At 42.8% G+C, this 23,763-nt stretch overlaps 1 protein-coding gene across 1 annotated transcript in view; it reads left to right on the top strand.

Moving 5' to 3' along the window:
- CSMD2 (CUB and Sushi multiple domains 2) overlaps positions 1 to 23,763 on the top strand; it is a 607,842-nt gene that overhangs the window by 340,063 nt on the left and 244,016 nt on the right. The window contains exons 26-29 of the mRNA XM_078683053.1: positions 22 to 138; positions 8,381 to 8,494; positions 10,324 to 10,419; positions 14,416 to 14,619. Of these exons, the coding sequence (XP_078539179.1) occupies positions 22 to 138; positions 8,381 to 8,494; positions 10,324 to 10,419; positions 14,416 to 14,619 (531 nt within the window). The remainder of the gene's footprint in view (positions 1 to 21; positions 139 to 8,380; positions 8,495 to 10,323; positions 10,420 to 14,415; positions 14,620 to 23,763) is intronic.

Genomic DNA, 23,763 nt, shown 5'->3' with positions numbered 1-23,763 from the left:
TCTCCCTATTCTTTCTCTCAGCCCCCTGTGGAGGACAATACGTTGGTTCAGATGGGGTTGTCCTGTCCCCAAATTACCCACAGAATTATACCACTGGACAAGTTTGTTCGTATTTCATTGTGGTTCCCAAAGATTACGGTAAGTTTGTCTCATATAACTTGTCTACATCACTCTATAGGATAAACATGAAACCATATTCTTCTTCTTCTTTTAGACTTTTGAGGGCACTGCGACTACAGTGAAACAATGAAACGTTTAATAAAGGCAATACACTCAATATAAAAGGGGTGATAACAAACAGCAGTTCTCTTGTCCATATAGCAAGGGGCCTCTGGTAAAATTATTACCATACATTGCAATACTTGGCGAAGTGAGATAATCATAAGTAGTTGAATCTGAAACCCACACTTCTGAGATTCAGTCACATTAGCAATTCACTGATCTCCATCGATAATTGAAAATGTTGACTCCGTTTAATCTGTGCGAATCTTGAACTAGACATACAGAAAGAAATAACAAAACACAATTCAAAGTGATTCAAGAATTATTTAAAGCTGAAAAACAAAATAAATATAGAGTGCAATATTGTAGCCAAACTAATTGTGCACTACCCACATAATACAACAAAACAGAAATTATACATACTATTTGAGGAAAAAGAGACACCACTACAAACTAAAACATTGGAAATCGTACATACTACTAGAAATTGTTTTTAACTATTGTGCCTGCACTCAGAATGTTTTCTCTTAGTATTTTGTTTTTGACATGGTAAAAAATATATCTATCCGCTCCCCTTTACACAGTATGCATTAAGTATTAAGTAAATAATATAATATATCTAATAGAAGGTGTACTTTTATGTTTGTCAACACAAAATAGAGCCTATTCATCACAGTAGACGAAGCACACTTTCCTGCTGCCAGAACAAGATCACTAGTAATTTTTTGAAGTCCTAATAGTGATCCAAGACAGGCCGAGGACCACCCAATTACATAGACCTCTGTGTATTTGGAAAAAGTTCTTTGAGGAAAAGGCATGCGAATCCATTAGGTTTGGTAATGGTGGCGGTCACTATATCGACTTTTCTGTCTCCAATCGTCTAACAAGTACATGAGACAATCCTCAGGACAAAGTGTCTGCGTTGCTCAGAACTAGTTGCCACAGAAGAAATGAGAGGCTGCGAGGGAGTGCTTCATAGCGAGAAGCGGCTTCCCACACTTAGGATACTACAAGACTCTGTCTGCCGGGGCAGGACTACATTGCCCACAACTCCCTGCCATAGGAGAAAGAAGGGCCAATGGGGGAGTGCTTTACAGCACAAGGCGGCTTTCTGCATGTGAGTATCATGCATGACGCACCCAGTCAGAGCCCGGGAGAAGACAAGTCCAAGAGTGGTCCTGTCTGCGCTCGTCAGAGTCCGGAAGAGGCTTTAGCTCCCATTTTTTCCATGCAGGTATTTGTATTCTTGATATCTTTCCCCACCATAGCAAATATGGGGAAAAGGAAGGCACTTGAACCTTCCGGTAAGGAAGGTTTACTACTAATTGTATAGCTAATTTTTTATCTAATGCTTTGTGGGGTTATCGAACATGAACTTGATGCAGTTACAGTGCAGATAAACAATGCCACAGGGACTAACAAGAAACACTTTGGGCTACTACCAGTAATTACATTACTGATCCCAGACCCCACATACATTGTTACCTGAATCACATTCTGGCAGATCTGACAGCAGAATTAGCAGATCTAGCCCTTGTGTATCTGACATGATGGAGACTATTGAAGAGGCTGACATCCAGGGAGAAAAGGTTCAATTCATTGTGAATTTCACCCCCAACTAGGAAAAAAAGGGTATGGTTGTTACAACTAATGGAGGTGTCAAACGCAGTCCAACTGTAACAGTAAAAGTTCTACTGAAGCAGTCCTGTCGAAAAGTAATTCGAATTCTGCTTATGTTGCGCTTGAAAAATTGGAGAAACGGCTGGTTGGCTTTTTGTAAGCTGTATCAAGTAGTCTTGGGGCAATAGAAATCTACTGATAAAACTTCACTCCAATGGGGGCATCCAACTTGCTTAAACATGGGATGATAGTCTTTACCATCAAGACCCTGCCCCAAGCAGGGACCTTTGGCCAGCATTGTCCCCGCACAAAGCAGCAATATTGAGAGTTGTCATTTGGGAGCTGAGAATCAGCGTGTTTTTGACCTTCCACCTGCTGCTACACCCTATACTATCATTTTGAAAGGTATTCCTCCTCTAGCCCCGGTAAAGCAGAAAGGCATGACCAATTACTCAACAAGGTCACTCATTTGTTTAACCTTCGGCTGAAAGACAGTTCAACCCTACACTTGGATATCAATGTGGTTCAAAGAATTGCATTCATTGGAAATATCCCTTAATCAGTTGAATGTGATTGTGTCATTGTTAATTTTAGGACTGGGATTATAGTGAAAAGAATAGTTTCGATACTTAATAACTGTATGAAGACCCAAAGCAGAATAGTAGATGTCCCCATGGGATGGTTTTCGAGACCAAAGACTGCTTATGACTCACAAGTCAATCCCAGGTTCAAGGGCATGGGGGAGATGCTACTTTACCACCCCATCTCTCACTTGGTAACAGATATGCTGCCCTTGACCAGTGTGATATTGTGACTGACAAATAACGCCTTGTGCTGCCCTTGATACGTCTAGGTGTTGTGATGCTTTACATAGCCATCTTGATGGTATTAATACTATATGTGGCTATAATCACCCTGGTCACTCTTGCAAAACATCAGTGTGATTTCTGGACCAAAGACAACGGGGAAATAGGAACATGGAATGTGTCTGGTTTAGGTTCCAAAATGTGTCATTTTCAATGGTTAGATAAAATATAGAGTCATATCATTATTACACTTCCAGAGACATTGTCGGTTATCTGGGGCACATACAAGTTTATATGCCGTACTTTACACCAGTTAGCAGGTAGGCTCTCAGGTAGGGTCAATGGTGGGTTATTAACCCTGATATCCACGTAATTTCTTGACCTTGTTATTAGAGCGGACTTGAGATCTTGTAACTTTCAACTCCTTTGGCTGAAGTAGTGCACCAAGAAGCCTTTTCTTATTAATTATTATAAACCCTGACTCTATTATTAATATTATTATTATTATTATTATTAATATAACAACTGTAATATCAATAATACTGTGGGGAAGGGAGCTAGAGAGATTTTTCACCCTTTCTGGGGAGTGTTTCTCTACTAAGGATGGGTGATATTAATATTGGTTGCGTGATCAAGCCGGCATGGCATTTTGTGCCTCTAGTGACATTTATGGTGAATCTTTAATGCACTTCAGCCACAATCCCTTAGAGGATGCTCTTAATGACCTTTTTGTTAAGTACTGATTGCACTTTACCTTTGACTCACTTGCTCGTTTCGTAGTCTAAATCCAGCATATACAGATAGGGACTGCTGTAGTATTGAATTAATTTTGTTCACAGAGGATGTACAGGGGCTTCTCTCAAGGTACGACGTTCAAGAAAATTCATTTAGAGATCAAATTTTTTTTGTAACTTTCCTTACATTTGGTACACCAAATATGAAAACCAATAGGGTATCTTTGTGCGTTTTCGTTACCAAAAATAAAGGTGTATTACAGAAATGGGAAAAGATTGAAAAACAGAAGTTGTTTAGTAGAACTGTCACACACAATTAAGAAGCACACCTTATGTGTTTGGATGTTGATGGGGGCCCCACTGGGAGTACAACATGCTTTAACTTTTTTATGCATATCGATTGGGGAGAGGCTTGTCTTTCAGATTGTGAGCCGCCTGAGGAGGCCTTTTAGATGGCTTTATTAAAATCTATTAAAATGGTTCCACGAGGTGTTAAACTTGTCAGGATGTGTCATAGGTGCTATAGGTTAGCTCTTGCGACAAGGTAAAGTGACATCAGATCTGAGGCCTGAGCCCCTGATAGCAGCAATTAATTTGAAAGATTCTCTGCTGTTTTGGAAAGTGATAAATAGTCCTTTTGTTTAATAACCACACTGAGACAGAAATCCTTACGGGTATTGCCCCCGATAGATTGGTACAGCACTTTAAAGAGGTGTATGGCAATTCAAAACCATTAAACCATCCTGGTGTCTCAACCGTAGGAGATCCAATGGTATAGGAATAATGATCTAGCAATGCCTAATGGGTGGTACACTGCTATTTTTAATGACAACAAAGGCTTTCAAAGTTCAGAAATCTCGTAGAGTATTGTTTCAAGGTCAGTACCAATCTTCAGAAGAGAATCTAGTTTTCTAAAGTGAATCCCATTCTTCAAAGGGAATCTTTCAAAATTCTGGTGTTGAGCACGCCGTCCTCATCATTGCTTTGGCCAGTTAGCAGTTTGAAAGTAGTACATACCTGTGGCCCAAACAGATACCTGCAAAGTGAACAAGGATTAGAATAAAAAAAAAATCAATTTTGCCAGTACAGGAACAAATGTTTCTACAAGGGGTAATGTATTTGTTTCAGACATTCTACACTTTCCAAGTCCTAAGACTTGCGTATAATTGTTCATTTGGACTAAGAAACAACACCTATTATGGTAGATATGAGCATTATTTACTAAGTACTAAATAGGGTAGGAGTTTCCAACACAGATCCGCAGGAGATACAGTATTAAAAGAAGGTAACTTTGCAGATAATAAATCTAAATTTGAATAAATTATCCTTGGTTCATATAAAAATCTGGCATGAATTCTGTTGCTCATGTATTCATATTGGAAACATCTGATTTATGGAACTTTGAAGCTCCACATTCTGCTAATGATGCAGTCAAGTTGGAAGTCTACTTTGAAATGATTACAAAATCCCCTCCAATTAATTTATTTTTACCCCATTTGCAAATGTTTATGTAATGCAGTGAAATCATGAGGCTTGATGATGGCGGAGGAAGCACATTATCTTATTAGGAGGTGGCTTTGAGCAGTTCAGAATTTTGACATGATCTGTTGGGGAGATAATGTTGAAGAATGACCAGTTAGTGGTGTGGTGGCTATGTCTAGGTAATGGTGTTGATGCTGATTATGAGCTGGTAATATTGGATCTGATGTTGTTGATTTTCTTAGTGAAGAAGCAGTAGATAGAATTATATCCGTAAGTTGATAGTGAGAAAAAGGTATTGGAATGGGTTGGCACACTGTTTAGTCGTCTTACAGAGGACTTAAGCAACGATTGCTCCTTTGATAGTGATCTTCTACTAGGTGGCTTTAGCTGTGATGATGACAGAATGACAGTTGAGCGGAGTGCTTTCAGGACGGTAGGTACTCCTGGCATTTTGATCTTATTAATTTCTTATCCTGTCTTGGTATGAAGTGTCTGTTTTTGCTACATTAGTGAGTGTACCAGGGTGTTGGTGATGGCTTAGGTTTAGAGGTGTGACATTTTAGAGTAGCATACCATTCTAAGTGCTTCTTCAAAGTGGAGTTTTAGATGTTGGGAACTGTCTTGACATCTGTAGAGAACTGCAAGTGTTGGGCAGATTATTAACTTTTTCTCAAGAATTCTTCTAGATCGATGTTCTTGAAGGAACAGAAGAAAACGTTATAATTGTTTCTGTTCCCCTTCATGTGAGACAGTAGCATGTGTGAAGGTAAAGGGGACAGTGAGGTGACCAGCTCAGTCTAGGAGAATTGTGGGCTGTCAGTTGATGTTGGGGGATGTAGAGAGAATGATTTTCCAAAGTTTCCTAGGACACATTTAAAAATAATAGGAAGATGTGCCAATGTGTGTTCCCTGAATACAAACTGCTTTGCTTCTAGTCTTGCAACTTAGTTGTAGTAATAGTTTAAGAGTCATGACAAGCACTTAACTAGCATGGATGTGTAACTAATAATTGAATTAATGTATAGGGAACTCCCACTGATGAGAGGACATCCTCCCAATTTCCACTAACAGTCAAATGCTGGCAAGGCAGGTGCCTTGATACCTGCGGGTTATTGTTTTGCGCGTTATAAATTTTATTCAAATCAAATCAAATCTAAACACTTCTGTATATATGTATTTATCATTATATGAATGAGTATGGTTACAACACAGGTCTATAGGTCATTTAGATGTGAAACCAGAGTATGATTTGCTTAGAACTATGCCTGGGCAAAATTTACATTAGACAAGCATAATCTTACATAATTCCTGTGTTTTTTAAATTTTGGATTATGTGCATTTACTATGATTTTTGTCCTCCAGCTGTTATGCTTTCTCATGCCATTTTCACTTAAATAGCTGCAAAGAGATATTTTCTATTCTAATCACACTTCTGTCTGTATCTCACAAGGCATTTGCAGGAAAGAATATCCTCGCATACAATTTTTACGCAAATAACTAGTGAAATGCATTTCACATACTCAGAATGTTTGGTAAAATGACGTTTCCAATTGAAAATGTGTGCCATTTAAACCCAGCCCTACATAGAACATTAGTTTGTTTGCTAATAATCATAGAGGAATGAATCACTAGTGGACAAGAACCAGATTCTCACATGTGTTGTAACTGAGAAACTCAGCCACACTAAAATAGTACGTGGTATATGTTTTCTTTGCTCATGTGGTCAGGTGGATAGTGTCATCATCAGGTCGTAATTACTTGAGTGTTCGGTTCTCCAAGTGATTTACCAACCTTCACCAGGAGGGAGACGGTGTGTGGGGTTCGCAATTGTGAAGTGTGACTAGTGATTAAGAATACCTTCTATCCTGTATAAGGATACTTTATTAGGTCATGATTCAAAGAAAAAGCGGTGTGTAAGTAGATTGGTAATTGGTCCACAGCACCTAGTGAGGGTTCGACATGTTGCAGCCTTAGTATTGCTTTATGAGTCAGGTGGCCTTCTTTAGGACCATAGAGTGTAAGGTGGTCTTCAAACTTTGGAACACCTTTATTACAGAGAGGGTGAGCACATTCACTTACCCTTCACCATGAGTGAGCACAATGGCTCATGATTTACTTTGTCGTAGGTGCAGCCTTTACCTATGACTTATAAAGGAGGCTCAGTCCTCCTAAGATGTTCAGGATTGGGGGAGACCACAGCACTGTCTGAAGAGGCTACCCTTAACAAAGAATTGCCAACTTCTCTCACATCCTAGGAGGGCTGAGGCCTCCTTTATAAGTCATTGGTAAAGACTGCACCTATGACAACGTAAACCGTGAGCCATTGCGCTTACTTACAAAGAAGGGTGAGTGAATGTGCTCACCCCCTCTCTAATAAAGGGGTTCCAAAGTTGGAAGACCACCTTACGTTCTATGGTCCTGAAGAAGGTGACCTGACTCATAAAAGCAATCCTAAGGCCAAAACATGTCGACCCCCTCACTAGGTGCAGTGGATCAATTACCAATACACTTAAGCACCGCTTTTTCTTTTAATCATGTCCCTGTCGACACCTAATAAAGTTTCCTTATACAGGATAGGAGATATTCGTAATCACTAGTCATGCTTCAATACTGGGAACCACACAGACAGTCTCCCTCCTGGTGGAGATTGGTAAATCACTTGGAGAACCGAAAACTCAAGCGATTATGATCCGATGATGACCCTATCCACTTGACCTCACAAGCTGAGAAAACCTATACCACGCACTGTGTTAGTGTGGTTGAGGGTCTCCGTTACAACACATGTGAGACTGGCTCTTCACCACTAGTGATTTATTCCCCTATGACTATTAGGTCATTAATACTGGAAGATGAATGAATCTTTGCTTCTCTCTCCCTTACATTGATTTGGACATTAGTTTGTTTTTCCAAGTAGGCTAATAGTTATCTATATATGTTTAACATCACAAAACGTGAATTTCATAGTGATTAGGTACTCAAAGTTAACTCCACTGAAAGTGGGTGGATCGTGGGGTGCAATCTTTTAACACATCTTTAAACTGTTTCATGGTCTGGACGGTTAAGTTTAGGAATCCAGCGTGACTCCAAAACGAGAGGAATAAAGTTTTGAAATCTTACAGCAGAAGGTAGAAACAGTGACACACATCGATAAGTCTACTGCAACTCAATGTGCAATATAAATCACATAATCAAGCTAATTTATGTTATACATCTATACCTTAAGCAACGTGTACATGGACGGTGGCACTAAATTGCTATGTCGATCTTTGCCGTCCTACTTTATTCTGCCCAGTGAGGAGTTGCACCAAAAAGGGAGCCCTCTGCCTACGTTCCGAACAAAGAAGCATACAGGAGTTACTAACCACCATTTTATGGACAACAATTTAAACAGATTTCTAGGAGCTAGATTGGACACATGAACACGCAAATGTAATTAGTTGCATCAGCAGAAATCAGCAACTTGAGGGCCAAAGCTTTATCCTGTGTTGCACTTTCTTTGTGTTTACTCTCTTCTAGTGGTATTTGGGCAGTTTACCTTCTTCCAGACGGCTCTGAACGATGTTGTGGAAGTGCATGATGGAGCCAACGCGCACGCCCGCCTCCTGAGTTCTCTGTCCGGTTCTCACACTGGTATGGATTATTTTACTGGACAAATCTTTACAGAAGAGTCAGCACTGAAGCACTGTTAATACCACCATATTCACGGTAGCCCCTTTTTTCTGTCTATGTGTTACTTCTCATAAACGTTGCGACGAAGTTTGTACTTGACCCTCATAGCCTAGTGAAGTTGTGAAACTTCAGCTTGTTGAAGAGGTGCAGAGATTTCCGCCTTCAGCTAAATTCACCAGTCTTGAGGTAAAACTTGGCAGTACCCATTCCCTTGTGCTGGATGTCTTCTGGGGGAGACACCCTTCTCCCGGAAAACGTAAGGTGAGAGTCATCAAAGTCTCCTTGCCTAGGTATGAGGTACAGAGAGGTGGACAGTATGGAGGTTAGTGGATGTGTGAAATGTGCATGATTTACTTTTGAGTAAATATGTGTCATGTCAGGAAGATTAGGTGAAATTATGCATAATTATGAGAATTGCCAATCGGCCGTTCAGCGCTACAGTGTAGTGCGAAAAGAATCCTTGCATAATTTTTTGACACAAGGACACATTTTGTGCAACAAACAAAATAACACAAAAACAAATTCTGCGAACAGCAGCTGCTTACTTTCTAGTTATTTATGTCGTGCCTGCACTATGATTTTTCTGCAACCTGCGGCGTGATTCAGCAAGTGACTTAATTGCGTAATCCTTGGAAATTTGCCTAACAAGCATAAAACAAAATTTCTGAAATTACTCAACATACATAATTTAAATTTAGCTTGGGCTGTTGATGTTAGAAAGTGCCACTCCAGCAACAGACATCTTGCTTGACGAACTAGCTACTTTGCCTCTTGTGTGAATCACCGGATGGAGGTTGCTGTAAGGTGGTGCAGGCCACCAACTACTTTGCGGACCCTTCACAACAAGCGGGATGTCTTCTCTCTTCCGCCAAGGACAGCTGAGATGCCGGTTTTTGTTTTTAAGCTGGCACGCTTTAAACTTATTGAAGCTTGTGAAATAAAAAACAATTACAAAGTTGAGCAGCACAATCTCTATCATGGAGTAGAGAACATTAATAATGTTGGAACAAATTGTGGCATGAAGCTGAGACCCTGACAGATGTTTTCAAATACGTTCTTGAAGCTGAGATGCTGTAAGAATGGTACCCCAAGGAGATATAATTCTAAGACCAGGAGACGAGGTTTTATAAGAATTAAGTAATGCTTATTAAGGTTGGTGGGGGAGTGAAAAGATAGATAGCAGGGAGGATTGCAAGAAAGTAGCTATACAAAGTAATGGGAAATGTATAGGAAGAATTAGAGGGAAACGTGGATTTATGGATCAGTGATTGATTGGTGTAAGTATAAATGGATAGATAGATAGATAGATAGATAGATAGATAGATAGATAGATAGATAGATAGATAGATAGATAGATAGATAGATAGATAGATAGATAGATAGATAGATAGATAGATAGATAGATAGATAGATAGATAGCTTAAATCCTGGCGAGGTGCCTGCGGCTTCCATCATGCCAAGGTTGGTAAATTGAGTAGCATTAAATTGGGAATAGCAACTTCTGGTTTGCAGAGTGATCACAGATAGAAAATGATAACATCAAGTTATATGTAGAAAACTTTAAGGCAACAGCTATTTAATAAACAAATAGAAATAGGTATACTTACATTTACCACCAGATACAAAAATTCTGGGAAATTGAAAATTATATTTTGACGATTTTTTGTTTTACAGATTTTGGGTTGGATTTTATTGTTGTTTGGTTCTGAAACCTTAATAGAAAATTTTTGATAAAATGACTGTTGTATGTTTAAAATATAACCCTTTGCTGTTTCTATGTGTTTTAACAGGGGAATCGCTGCCATTAGCAACTTCCAATCAGATATTGATCAAATTCAGCTCGAAGGGCCAAGCAACTGCCAAAGGATTCCACTTTGTATACCAAGGTAGGCCAGACGCAGGGTAAACGTCTTGTGCATTGAAAGGCCACAAGCCTTTAGTAACCCTGTCATCATATGATCAAAGGGCAATGTGTCTGTAGTGAGAAGCATACCAAAGAAGAACATTGAGATGGGTGACTGTGAATTAACAGTGAGGACAGAATATCTTTCACAGAAGAAGTTATGTATGCTGGGTTGTGATCTAGGAGCCCACGCCGAGGGATGTTTAATACCATGCACAATAAAAGGACAACATTGGTATTCAAAAGCATGCATCCTACTTTACTATAATGAACACAATATGAAATCAGAACATGTCTTGAATAGGAAAATGTCATTACTTGCTTGTAATACCGTGTCATAAAAGAGTAGAGTTATCAGAATTCCACCTTCCCTCCATGGTGAGGTGATAGTTCCTCTCTTCCTTCTCAAAGACCCTCTCTATCACTGTTATGTTGCAGCAGCATCTTTGCTTGCATTCCCGTTTCTGTACCATCAGCGACACAATTTTAAGTCCAAGAATGAAAAATAGATCTGAATGACCTACTCATGTCTGACCTTATTTTTTGTAAAGTGCATACACCAACTTATTATTTGGAATAATGGACCCAGAAACAGAACATTAAGAGGTGTATTCCAACTTACTTCGCAGTTCTGTAACCTCATAGAGGCACATAGCCTGCAGACTTCTTCCTGTGAATGGTCTCACAACACTTTGGCGACTGGCAGTATCTATACTGTGCACAGTTAAAATTACATTACCTCGTATCTAATGCTAAGATCTGGTGACCAATCGACTGCTATGCATGTGGCAGATTATGCAGCTTGGTAGTGATGATAATAACTGACATCTGTTGTATAAAGACGTACAGGGGTTGTTAGAAGGTGGATTATTAGTAGAGGTAAGTACAAACTTATCGCTAGCAATTAGACCACCAACCCAATATAAAGTCCAGTCAAGATCTCAATACATTAGCCCCTGGCTCATCCCTTGGTACCTGGCTCCGTGCAGGCATGCTTAACTCAGGAGACAGGTATGTAAAGCATTTAAAAACACCAACACATTAAATAAGTAAGACACAGCACACAATATAAATCCCACACCAAGTTATGACATTAGAAAAAACTTTTATATTTAAAATGACACCAAAATGACAAAAATCGAATATAGAGAACTGGAGATATTAATTTTTAATTGGGACATCCGGTCTTGCTTAAAGTCAAAGTTTGCGGCCTATCACGATGGAGCCCTGGTTGGATACACTAAGCGGGAGGCCCGGTCAAAATGTTACTTTCACACTTAGAAACTTTCCTGGACGGTTATCTCTCAACTGCGAGCAAGGCACTTTGTCAGGCCGGATTTGCAGCGGGATCGCTGGCTTGGTTCAGGGGGAGCTCCCAGTCAAGACCTGGAAGTCTTGCGCTCCGGAGGTTTCAGGGGTATGAACCTGAAATCCAGGTCGCGGTTGAAAGTAGTCGGCTTGACTCTTGATGTCAGGTCGGTCTACTTATGGAGCTTTTTCCAAAAGTTGTTCCAAACTTCTGGAACTTCTTCCTGTAGTGTCTCTTGAGGGTTCAACATGTCCAAAATACAAATCTAATGGTCTAGATACTCTGAGATGGTCCTTGGAAGTTTGGGACTACAATTCCCACAATGCACCTTGCCAAATCCTTATAGGTCCACTGGACACACTCCAGGCTCGGAGGGGGCTTCCTGAGGGAGATGGTGTGGGGAAGCTCTGTTAACCTGTTGCTTACAGGGAGTCCACTCCTTAATCCTGTTTGAAGCAAGGCAAAGCCCTCAAGGCAGTAGTTCCCAATATGCAACCTGAGCAGTCCTTCAGGAAGCAATCCTGTGTGGTGCAGACCAGTTTTCCAGCAGGGCAGTCCTTCTTCTTGTAGTTTCATGCAGCAAATCTGAGTTATCATGCAGCTCACATATATTTATTCAATGATATGGAGTGACAATCAGGCTGTCCAATGAGGTGTAGAGTGCCACCCAAAAGCATGACTGCTTCCTCCAACGTGTGGCAAAATCTTGTCCCACAAAGCACTGAACTTTAGAATTCAGGATGGAGATTTTCTCTCCTTTAGAAAACTAGCTGGCTAAACTAACCTACTGGTGTGGCTCATTGCCCTTAACACTCTCCCTCGAACACCTTAAAATTCAGTTTCGGAGCCTGCCATCCGGCTGGGGCTACAGGAAGAGGGGCAGGCCTGGTTGTCATTCCTTACTGTCCTGCTCTCTCTAAAGCCCAGTTTGATTTACCCAGGACCCGACCTGGTAGGCCACTTGTCACCTCATCAAAGCAGCTTGACTAAGCCTGTTAAGACTCACCATTCAAGAAAAGCAGCTAGAAGCCTGGATTTTGGCTCACAGAAAAGAAAGACCTATAACCTATTTTCTGTACTAGTTATAATAAATTCAACAGTTTCAAGTTGTTAGATTTATCATTGCCAATCTTTCAAGTCATTGTATTACATTTTTAGCTCCTTCCCAGCAATTCTATACTTAAATGACATATTCCAATGTTAGCATAAGGAGCTAATAATCTACAATAGGGGAAAACAAAATTGGCAGTTTTTTCCTCACCAGCGCGTATAAAACATATTTTATCATTTCCCTGGTTGTAGTTACGTGTCACTCCATGCCAGGTGCAGCTAGGGGAGACCTTAAGGGTGACTATACCTAAAAAATAAGGTAGATTACCACTTTGTAAGTGCCTTTAATTCCAAAGTCGAATTTGCATGTAATTTACTTTTAAAGACAGTCTGCAACGCAGGGCTGCCTTTAATAATGACAGTTGGCAACACAGTAGTGCACACTCAAGTGCAGGAAATCTATTGGGTCTCTAAACCCCCTTCCAGATTATATATAAGAGACTTACAGGGGTCGGGCATTGCCAATTGTAATCCTATCCAATTCCGATATACCTTTTTTTCCAACAGAGCACTGGCCATGAGCCTGGTTAGCAGAGCCACAGTCAGAGACAGTTAGCACCAGTATCAGTCAAACATGTGGGTGAATGGGGCAAAAAGGATGCCTTTTTCACATGGGCGCGTATGTTCAGAATATTGTGCTATAATTGGTACATACATTGAGAATTTATTTACGCAAATGCACAGTAGGAATATAAAACACTAGAACACCTACCTGAACTATCCCTGATCCCTTCCTGGTCTTTTACTTGTTACGTATATTACTTTCATGTCCACCTCTGGCTTTGTTTTAGCATCCTGTCTCTCATCATTATTTTCCATTTCCAGTCATTGCTCATCCTTTGTCTCCTTTCAGTATGTTGTACTTCTCCTCCCATCTTTTCTTCTGTTTTGTGTCTTCCCATTGGTGCTTTTAATTAAGAAAACAGAAGTTTCTCATAAAAGCTAATACATCTGAAAAGCTGATGGTCCTGGGGCTCAGTCAATGACCTTAAGTCTACCTAGGTTTCCCCTATGCCTTCTATCCTTGTGGAGTCACCAGGAAACATAAATGATGGGCCCAGCAACTATTCTTTTATTGTTTGCAAATTGACATCAAACCCTTACTTTTATTTCTATCTATCAGCATTTACAACAAACGTTTGAAAAATCCATAATGGGAGAATCAAAGAAACGTGGAAGCAGCCATACAAGAGGGGTGTTTCTTTCTTGTATTAAATGTATTAAGAGGAGGTCAACTTAAGTTAATAACCAACTAGGCTCTCTGACAAAATACTTGGTCAACTCTACTATAAGAGCAAATATGGATGATATCTAATTTCTGTGATAATCATAGGTCAGTTTTTTGCTGCTTTGCTTTTTGGATCATTATTCCAGACCTGTATGGTCATTTTAGGGTAAGGCCGATGCCTATCTTTGAGGAAGTTCTCTAGGTGTCCTACTAATTGAAAGAGCCTACAGAGGTCCTTGCTTTCTTCGAACTGGACTTTTCATGCAGTCTTGGAGAATTGTCCTCATTCAGTTTTGCTGGGTCTTTTCACCAATCATGCATTTTTTTCCTAGCTGTACCCCGCACCAGTGCCACTCAGTGCAGCTCCATTCCAGAGCCCAAGCACGGCAGGAGGATCGGTAATGACTTCTCTGTGGGAGCAGTGGTCCGCTTTGAATGTAACCCTGGTTATGTGCTGTTGGAATCCCCGAACATTGAGTGCCAGGCGGTGCCAGGAGCTTTGGCACAATGGAATAGCTCAGTACCGGCCTGCGTGGGTAAGTACTTCATTCAGTTACTGTGTTAAGGTCACCTCTCCCAACCCAAAGACTTAAATAATACATTGTTCTTGTTCTACGTGCGTATTTGTGTTGTTTGTATGCCTTCTCATGGCTTGAGTAGCATTTGTGTTTATCTGTGAAGAGGCTGCCTTTCTTTTCAGAAATGTTGCATGTTAGGTCAGCCTTAAGGCATGCAACATTGCATTCAATATTTGAGAACCTACTAGAGCAGATTTTCCTACAATGTAGTTCTCATTTTAAAACTGACATTATTTACTTTTTCTTATGGTGAGGATTGTAGTTGCCGAGCATGGTTGTATGTTTTTTTACTTGAAGTTTGTAGTGACTCAAGACATACCATAGGAGATGATCTTATGTATAATATTTATTCATAAGTACTGACTGTGAACCTTTTGACATTTTCTTCTGACAATGTATATACCAGAGGGCGATAATCTTTTCTCAACCAGAATATCTTACCCCACAAGTTGGGTTTAAACGTTTCCACCCCCCAAGTATAACCCAATATTTCTTTTTTCTATGACGGACTACCGAACCTCCACACATTTCAACCTCCTCAAAGCAAACCCTACCGTCACCTCTTTATAATCGTCCCAATTCAATACCACAGCCATTTTATGCTGGTCTACGGCCAGAACAACTTTACTATGCACAACATTAGGTTCAAGTGCCAAAGCCAATGCAATAATTTGTTTAAGCAAATCGAAATGTTCTTGGCACCATTCTGACAACACAAATTCTGGTTTATGTTTTAGTAGTTTTCTATTACAGAACGTGAGTGTATCAAAATTCCTAATGCATTTCGAATAAAATTCACAGAGATCAAAAAATTATCAAAGTTGTTCTTTGTCACAGCGGCGTGGAGCTTTTATAGCTGCATCCATCACTCCAGGTTTGAGTTTCACACCTTCACTGGACAGCACATATCCCAAATAAACTATATTCACACCAAATATACACTTGTCTCCTCTTTGAGTAACTCTAATGTTTAGAAGCACCTTCAACACTTGATCTAAATCCCCATTTTACTTGACTTTGGTCTCAGCAAACACTATCATGTGATCTAGAAAAATTAACACATTGGCAATAGTATTTAACATTTCTGTCAGTACCTTTTGAAGTATGTAGGCTGCTCATGCGTTTCCGGCAGAATTGGAATGTACCATCATTTATTTATTTATTTATTTATTTTAATTTTTATGAAGCGCGTAGTCACCCTGAGGTATCCCAGCGCTGAAGAACCCTACTTCTGTGGATTCGGCGTCGGAGGGGAGGGAAGGACAAAATTCAGCAGGGAGGGGTTAAGAACTACGGAAATAGATGGGCTTTGAGCCGTTTCCTGAATCGTAGGTAGTTGGGTTCTTTTCTCAGGTCCCGGGGAAGAGCATTCCAGAGGCGCGCGGTATGAACCGAGAAGCGCCTTCCGCCCGAGCGGGCTTTCTTGAATCTGGGCAGAGTGATGAGGGCTTCCGTGTCTGATCGCAGGGGTCTGAGGGCTTTGTAGGGCTTTATGAATTTCCTCAGTATAGGAGGGCCTTGGTTCTGCAGTAGCTTATGCGCTAAGCAGAGGGCTTTGAAAGTTACGCGTTCCCTCACTGGGAGCCAGTGCAGGTGCTTAAGAGCAGGTTTGGCTGAAGCTCTGGCGGGGGTGTTGGTGAGGATCCGGGCTGCCGCATTCTGGATTTTCTGAAGTTTGCTTAAGGTTGCCTCGGGTGCACCCAGGTAGACTGCATTACTGTAGTCGAGCCTGGAGAGTATGAGGCCTTGAACAAGAAGTCTTTGGGATATGAGTGGAAGTAGGGGCAGGATCTTTCTCATGGATTTCAGTAGTCCGAAGCAGGTGCCGGCTACTTTTTTTGCCTGCGTGGTGAATGAGAGATCAGTTTCGATCCATACTCCCAGGCTTTTTACTTCTTGTTTAGGGTCAGGGGGGGGACCTAGACAGGGTGGCCAGGCGTCCATGGGGAAGATGGATCCTTTCTGACCCAGAAGGAGGATTTCCGTTTTTGATCCATTCAGTTTTAAATATGAATTATTCATCCACCCTTGTACATGCGTTAAGCAGTTGAATAGGTCCGCCGGTTGTTTACTGGGGTGGGAAAGGGAGACGACAAGTTGTGTGTCGTCCGCATAACTAATGATGCTCACTCCGAACGGGGTGACGATCTCCTCCAATGGAGCCATGTATATATTAAACAGTGTGGGGCTCAGGGAGGAGCCCTGAGGAACCCCACACTGGAGGAGTGTTTCGGAGGAGCAGGTGTTATTTTCCCATATCTGAAAGGATCGCTGGGCCAGAAAGGAGGAGAGCCAGGAAAGAGCAGTACCTCCTACTCCTACCTTTTTGAGCCGTTTGATCAGGAGTTGGTGGTTGACGGTGTCGAAGGCCGCACTTAGGTCAAGGAGGATCACTGCCACTGATCCCCCTTCGTCCAGTAGTGCCCTGGCCTCCTCCACCGCCGCCAGGAGAGCGATGTCGGTGCCCTGTCCTGGGCGAAAACCAGTCTGCGAATTTTTTAGCAGGTTATTTAATTCCAGGAACTGGGAGAGTTTCTTGTTCACCAGTTTCTCGGCGATCTTGCTGGTTCCAGGGAGGAGGGATATTGGTCTGTAATTGGCCAAATCCACTGGATCCAGGGAGGGCTTCTTTAGGAGCGCTTTTACCGTTGCTGCTTTCCAGCTCGGGGGGACGGATCCCTGTTGGAATGACGCATTAATCAGATGGGTGAGGGGGGGAATGATAATGGGAGCTACTTCCTTAAGGAGCCGCAATGGAGCGGGGTCCCTGGGGGATCCACTTTTGATAGTTTTTAGAGTGTTCTCGACTTCTTTGATAGATGTTTGCCCCCAAGAAGTAAGTATGGGGGAAATCAGAGTGTTGAGAGGATCATCCAAATCGCTCATGTTAGATGGGGGAATAGAGCTCAAGATATTTTGGATTTTTTCTTGGAAGAAGTTGGCTAGCTGTTGGCATTTTTCCTGATCTGCTTTGGGGTCTGGGGGGTTTCTGGGGATGGGAACGGGGACGTTAAGAAGGTCCTTCAGGATGGTATAAGTTTCTTTGCTGGAGCAGGCGGCTTTTTTAATTCTTTCCTGGAAGAATAGGCTTTTTGTTGTGTTGATGGAGGATTTGTATACTGATAAGGAGGTAAGGTAGACATCCTTGTTGGTCTTAGATTTCTCCATTCGCCAGGAACGTTCAGCTCTTTTGCAGTTCTGCCGAAGCGACTTGAGTTCTGGGGTGTACCATGGGGCCGGTGGTATACGTTTGATATGTTTGAGGGTAGTGGTTTTGGGGAGGAGTATATCCAGGGAGGATGTGATCCATAATCTGAACTGTTTATCGGCAGTGACGACATCAGAAGAGAGTGTTGGGATAGAGTTGGCAAGAATGGCAGACCATTCTGATGGTGTGAGTTTATGCCAGCGTCTGTCAGTGACTTTGATTTTTGTGGACTGGGTGGTACAAGAGGGAGAATTCCATAAAATGGGGACTAAATAGTGATCAGTCCATGGCAATGATAGAGGGGGCCTGGTGGTAATGTTGGTGTCGTTCGTGAGGATGGGGTCTAAGAGGTGCCCCTTGTCGTGGGTGGGCTCCTTATTCACCAGCCGAATGTTAAGTGACAGAAGATCCGCTAGAAGGTCAGAAGCGGCCCGGTCAGACGGGTCTGTAAAATGAAGGTTAAGGTCACCCACGACAAGAAAGTTGGATACGGAGGCGGCCAATTGAGCGGTCGTCTCGGTCATTGCATTACGGAATTTCCCAGGAGTGCCAGGGGGGCGATAGATGAGCAGGCCCGAGATGGAATGCGTTGGGGAGGTTAAGAGGGAGAAGTGGCAGCTTTCTGCGTCTTCAATCTTGGCGTCAGTGATTCTGCAGCCGAGATGATCGCGGTAGATTATAGCCAGCCCGCCTCCTCTTCCCCTGGGTCTATGGCGTGTTTGGATGAAGTAACCTGGGGGGAGGGCAATGACTATGTCAGCGTCGGTATTGTCGGAGAGCCAAGTTTCTGTCAGGAACAATACGTCTAGACCTTGGTCCTGGATCAGTCCATTAATTTCCAGTGAGTGCTTGGGGAGAGAGCGACAGTTGAGTAAGCCAAGATGCAGGCAGGAATTGGCTAGGGTGAGGGTGGCTGTGTCGCAGTGCGTGCAACTTGTGAAGGGTTTACCTACATCAAGAATGTAGCGACATCTTGGGTGTATTACCGGTCGGGGGTCCCGCAGCGTGTCTGCTGAATACTTCAGTCGGCCGGGGGGAAGATCTGGCAGAATCCCGGGGCCTGGGTCCCTCCGGGCCCGGACGGGCCCAGACGGGCATGCCTTAGGCGCGCCTTCGGCGCGCAAACGGCGCTCCCGCTGCGCTCGTCCGCTGCGCTTGCGTGGAAGGCACATTTGAAGTGAGAATGAGTGGGCGTGGCCTGTCCAGTGGGCGTGGCCTCGCGTGAACAGCGATGGCGTCCCAGGATCAACAATATCCCCAAACAGCGCTAAATCCGCTATTTAGTCAAGAGCCTCCTAGGCGCTCAAGCCCAGGAGGGAGCACAGGTAAGAATGCAAGTTTTTAAAAACAGTACACACACAAGATCAACAATTTTAAAAATATGCAGTTTTCTCCTCCGGCTTTCCGCCTCAGAGGTAAAGGTTCAACTAAGCGCGCTAGTGATCAGCGCGGTAGTTATAGGCGGGAAGAAGTGGGCGTGGCCTGTCCAGTGGGCGTGGCCTCGCGTGAACAGCGATGGCGTCCCAGGATCAACAATATCCCCAAACAGCGCTAAATCCGCTATTTAGTCAAGAGCCTCCTAGGCGCTCAAGCCCAGAAGGGAGCACAGGTAAGAATGCAAGTTTTTAAAAACAGTACACACACAAGATCAACAATTTAAAAAATATGCAGTTTTCTCCTCCGGCTTTCCGCCTCAGAGGTAAAGGTTCAACTAAGCGCGCTAGTGATCAGCGCGGTAGTTATAGGCGGGAAGAAGTGGGCGTGGCCTGTCCAGTGGGCGTGGCCTCGCGTGAACAGCGATGGCGTCCCAGGATCAACAATATCCCCAAACAGCGCTAAATCCGCTATTTAGTCAAGAGCCTCCTAGGCGCTCAAGCCCAGAAGGGAGCACAGGTAAGAATGCAAGTTTTTAAAAACAGTACACACACAAGATCAACAATTTAAAAAATATGCAGTTTTCTCCTCCGGCTTTCCGCCTCAGAGGTAAAGGTTCAACTAAGCGCGCTAGTGATCAGCGCGGTAGTTATAGGCGGGAAGAAGTGGGCGTGGCCTGTCCAGTGGGCGTGGCCTCGCGTGAACAGCGATGGCGTCCCAGGATCAACAATATCCCCAAACAGCGCTAAATCCGCTATTTAGCCAAGAGCCTCCTAGGAGCTCAAGCCCAGAAGGGAGCACAGGTAAGAATGCAAGTTTTTAAAAACAGTACACACACAAGATCAACAATTTTAAAAACATGCAGTTTTCTCCTCCGGCTTTCCGCCTCAGAGGTAAAGGTTCAACTAAGCGCGCTAGTGATCAGCGCGGTAGTTATAGGCGGGAAGAAGTGGGCGTGGCCTGTCCAGTGGGCGTGGCCTCGCGTGAACAGCGATGGCGTCCCAGGATCAACAATATCCCCAAACAGCGCTAAATCCGCTATTTAGTCAAGAGCCTCCTAGGCGCTCAAGCCCAGAAGGGAGCACAGGTAAGAATGCAAGTTTTTAAAAACAGTACACACACAAGATCAACAATTTAAAAAATATGCAGTTTTCTCCTCCGGCTTTCCGCCTCAGAGGTAAAGGTTCAACTAAGCGCGCTAGTGATCAGCGCGGTAGTTATAGGCGGGAAGAAGTGGGCGTGGCCTGTCCAGTGGGCGTGGCCTCGCGTGAACAGCGATGGCGTCCCAGGATCAACAATATCCCCAAACAGCGCTAAATCCGCTATTTAGTCAAGAGCCTCCTAGGCGCTCAAGCCCAGAAGGGAGCACAGGTAAGAATGCAAGTTTTTAAAAACAGTACACACACAAGATCAACAATTTTAAAAATATGCAGTTTTCTCCTCCGGCTTTCCGCCTCAGAGGTAAAGGTTCAACTAAGCGCGCTAGTGATCAGCGCGGTAGTTATAGGCGGGAAGAAGTGGGCGTGGCCTGTCCAGTGGGCGTGGCCTCGCGTGAACAGCGATGGCGTCCCAGGATCAACAATATCCCCAAACAGCGCTAAATCCGCTATTTAGTCAAGAGCCTCGTAGGCGCTCAAGCCCAGAAGGGAGCACAGGTAAGAATGCAAGTTTTTAAAAACAGTACACACACAAGATCAACAATTTTAAAAACATGCAGTTTTCTCCTCCGGCTTTCCGCCTCAGAGGTAAAGGTTCAACTAAGCGCGCTAGTGATCAGCGCGGTAGTTATAGGCGGGAAGAAGTGGGCGTGGCCTGTCCAGTGGGCGTGGCCTCGCGTGAACAGCGATGGCGTCCCAGGATCAACAATATCCCCAAACAGCGCTAAATCCGCTATTTAGTCAAGAGCCTCCTAGGCGCTCAAGCCCAGAAGGGAGCACAGGTAAGAATGCAAGTTTTTAAAAACAGTACACACACAAGATCAACAATTTAAAAAATATGCAGTTTTCTCCTCCGGCTTTCCGCCTCAGAGGTAAAGGTTCAACTAAGCGCGCTAGTGATCAGCGCGGTAGTTATAGGCGGGAAGAAGTGGGCGTGGCCTGTCCAGTGGGCGTGGCCTCGCGTGAACAGCGATGGCGTCCCAGGATCAACAATATCCCCAAACAGCGCTAAATCCGCTATTTAGTCAAGAGCCTCCTAGGCGCTCAAGCCCAGAAGGGAGCACAGGTAAGAATGCACGTTTTTAAAAACAGTACACACACAAGATCAACAATTTTAAAAATATGCAGTTTTCTCCTCCGGCTTTCCGCCTCAGAGGTAAAGGCTTTCCGCCTCAGAGGTAAAGGTTTGACACAAAAGCAGTGCGGTGCCTTGAAAATGTACCTAATTTCACCTGATGATGCGCAGCGCACAGATCAAGCTTGCTTCACTGTTTGACTGGCCAACAGATGTTATAGGTTCCTTAATACGGGGTGGATGCAAGTTCTCCACTCGGAAGGCATTATTGAGGCACCTACGGTCAATGAAGTGACCCAGTTTTCCTGATTTCTTTTCTACTAGAACAATGGGAGAAAGCCAACGTTTGGCATCTACTGTGTCAATGATGACAACTTCCTGCATTTTGTCGAGAATCTGGGAGAGTTCCTGTGTGGGGTATTGTGTAACCTCTGCATAACAGGAATACTTCTATTCTTTACTTTAATAACATAAGTGAAGTTTATGATTTTCCCAACTTTCTTTTTAAATATATCGGATCCCCACCATCTGTGCCGCAACTGATTATAACCATAATACATTCATATATCAGAACAACAAGACATCAAATCACCTTAGATGACCTAGTGACATAACAGATTTCACATATCGTTACAAAAAGTGGAAAAAAGATGGCACAGGTACATACACAGAGTGCAGATACCACAAGGTTGGTTGATGTTTCTGTGTACGATTTTAGGCATCCTTTTTGTGGGCACACTTTTAATCCGTAATACCTTATTTAAATGCTTGAGGCTTCTTAATATGTCGAAGTGTGTGGAGGAAATGGCCTTTTTAGCTTCAAATTGAACACCGAATATCTGTGTCTCTCTGTCTAACTGTCTGTAGATTTTCATAATTGAAGCTGAATCTGTTTCGGCTAATGTTTAGCCCTGTGCAAACAATTGAGAATACCCATCTTGCACCAAGTTACTATTTCCGATCCAGGGAATTGAACAAACCAGCCCTTAGTTTAAGCATACTCTGAAACACAGTACATAAAACTTTTACCAATGTAAAAAATGCAACAAAACGAATGCTGCTCTGTTCGTATTGTATATCAATTAAAGAAACTTTTCAAGCGTTTCAAATTATCTGAAGTTTTTTTTTTCAATTCAATGTATGTGACCAGCAAAAAATAGCACGTTTGCGTCATATTTTTTAACACTGATTTTCTATGGATCAGATTTGTTTTTAAATAAACCCCCATTGTACATATGAAGATTTACAAGCAATAAATGAAACGTATGTGCTTTGCCATGGTTTCATTATTCATTTCCGCTATGTTTCCCCAATCACAAAAACATGTATTTAAACTTGACCTGAGCTCTATTCCTTATAGAAGCACCAAGAGGAAATTGTATATAATATGGCCCTCGGTGTCTGATAATTTATTCAGTTCCAGAGCAGGAGCTGTTCCTGAATTACCCCTTTCCATCTCCGTATGTTCAGCGTGTTTCCATGGCAGCAGGTGTATTTCTGCGTTTTTGTATCCATGCACCCAACATCGGCTGGGAGAGATGCCCGCCCCACAGTGTAGTTGCCTTGTTCTTGTAAAATTTAACAACCTCATCTGTACCGTTGCTCGTGGCGAAGCATCCATCGAGAAATAGGCATTTTACTGACTCTAAAGCCAATAAACAATAAACAAAAAAATGCTAAATGACCACTGTTGTCTCGTGTGCCACATTGACTTGTAAGACTAACAGCTGTATCCAGGTCTGGTCGTCAAACGCTGTGCAAGGAAGGGCGCCCAGAAGAGTGCAAACATTACTGCCTCTCCAGTGGGGCATGGGCCTTCTGTTCCAGGCTGCATTACTCTGTGACATCCAGGGCTTTTGTCATAAGTCGCTGGCATGATCAGTGGGGCTACTGCCTTTCTTATATATTTGTCGATTTGTGCCTTATGGCCTTTGCTATCTGGCGAGTCACGGATGAATGCACCTCTCTGTTCCAGTTTGCGGCCTGTGTTCCATAAATATATGGCCTCTGTCTAACGGTTTCCTTTGTGACGTAGTTAAAAAGTGCCCCCTCACCTTCGCTGCAATTTGTCACGTTGGTGACAAGAGATATTTTTTATTTTTTATTTTATATGCTTATAAAGCGCCAGACTAGACCCCCGAAGGGGTATCTCCGCGCTATAACTGCAGATGGAAGTGAGAATAAGGAATGTAGCCGGATGTAATATGACCATTAGTTGCTAGGAAACAAGTACGTTTTTAGATTTCTTCTAAACATCATGTGGTTGGTGATAGACCTTAGTTCCGGCG

Source organism: Lissotriton helveticus, chromosome 3_1, assembly GCF_964261635.1.
Source record: "Lissotriton helveticus chromosome 3_1, aLisHel1.1, whole genome shotgun sequence".
In the NCBI taxonomy this organism is placed as follows: Eukaryota; Metazoa; Chordata; class Amphibia; order Caudata; family Salamandridae; genus Lissotriton; species Lissotriton helveticus.
Note: the sequence above shows the minus strand (reverse complement) of the source record. Positions and strands in the feature narration are given on the sequence as shown.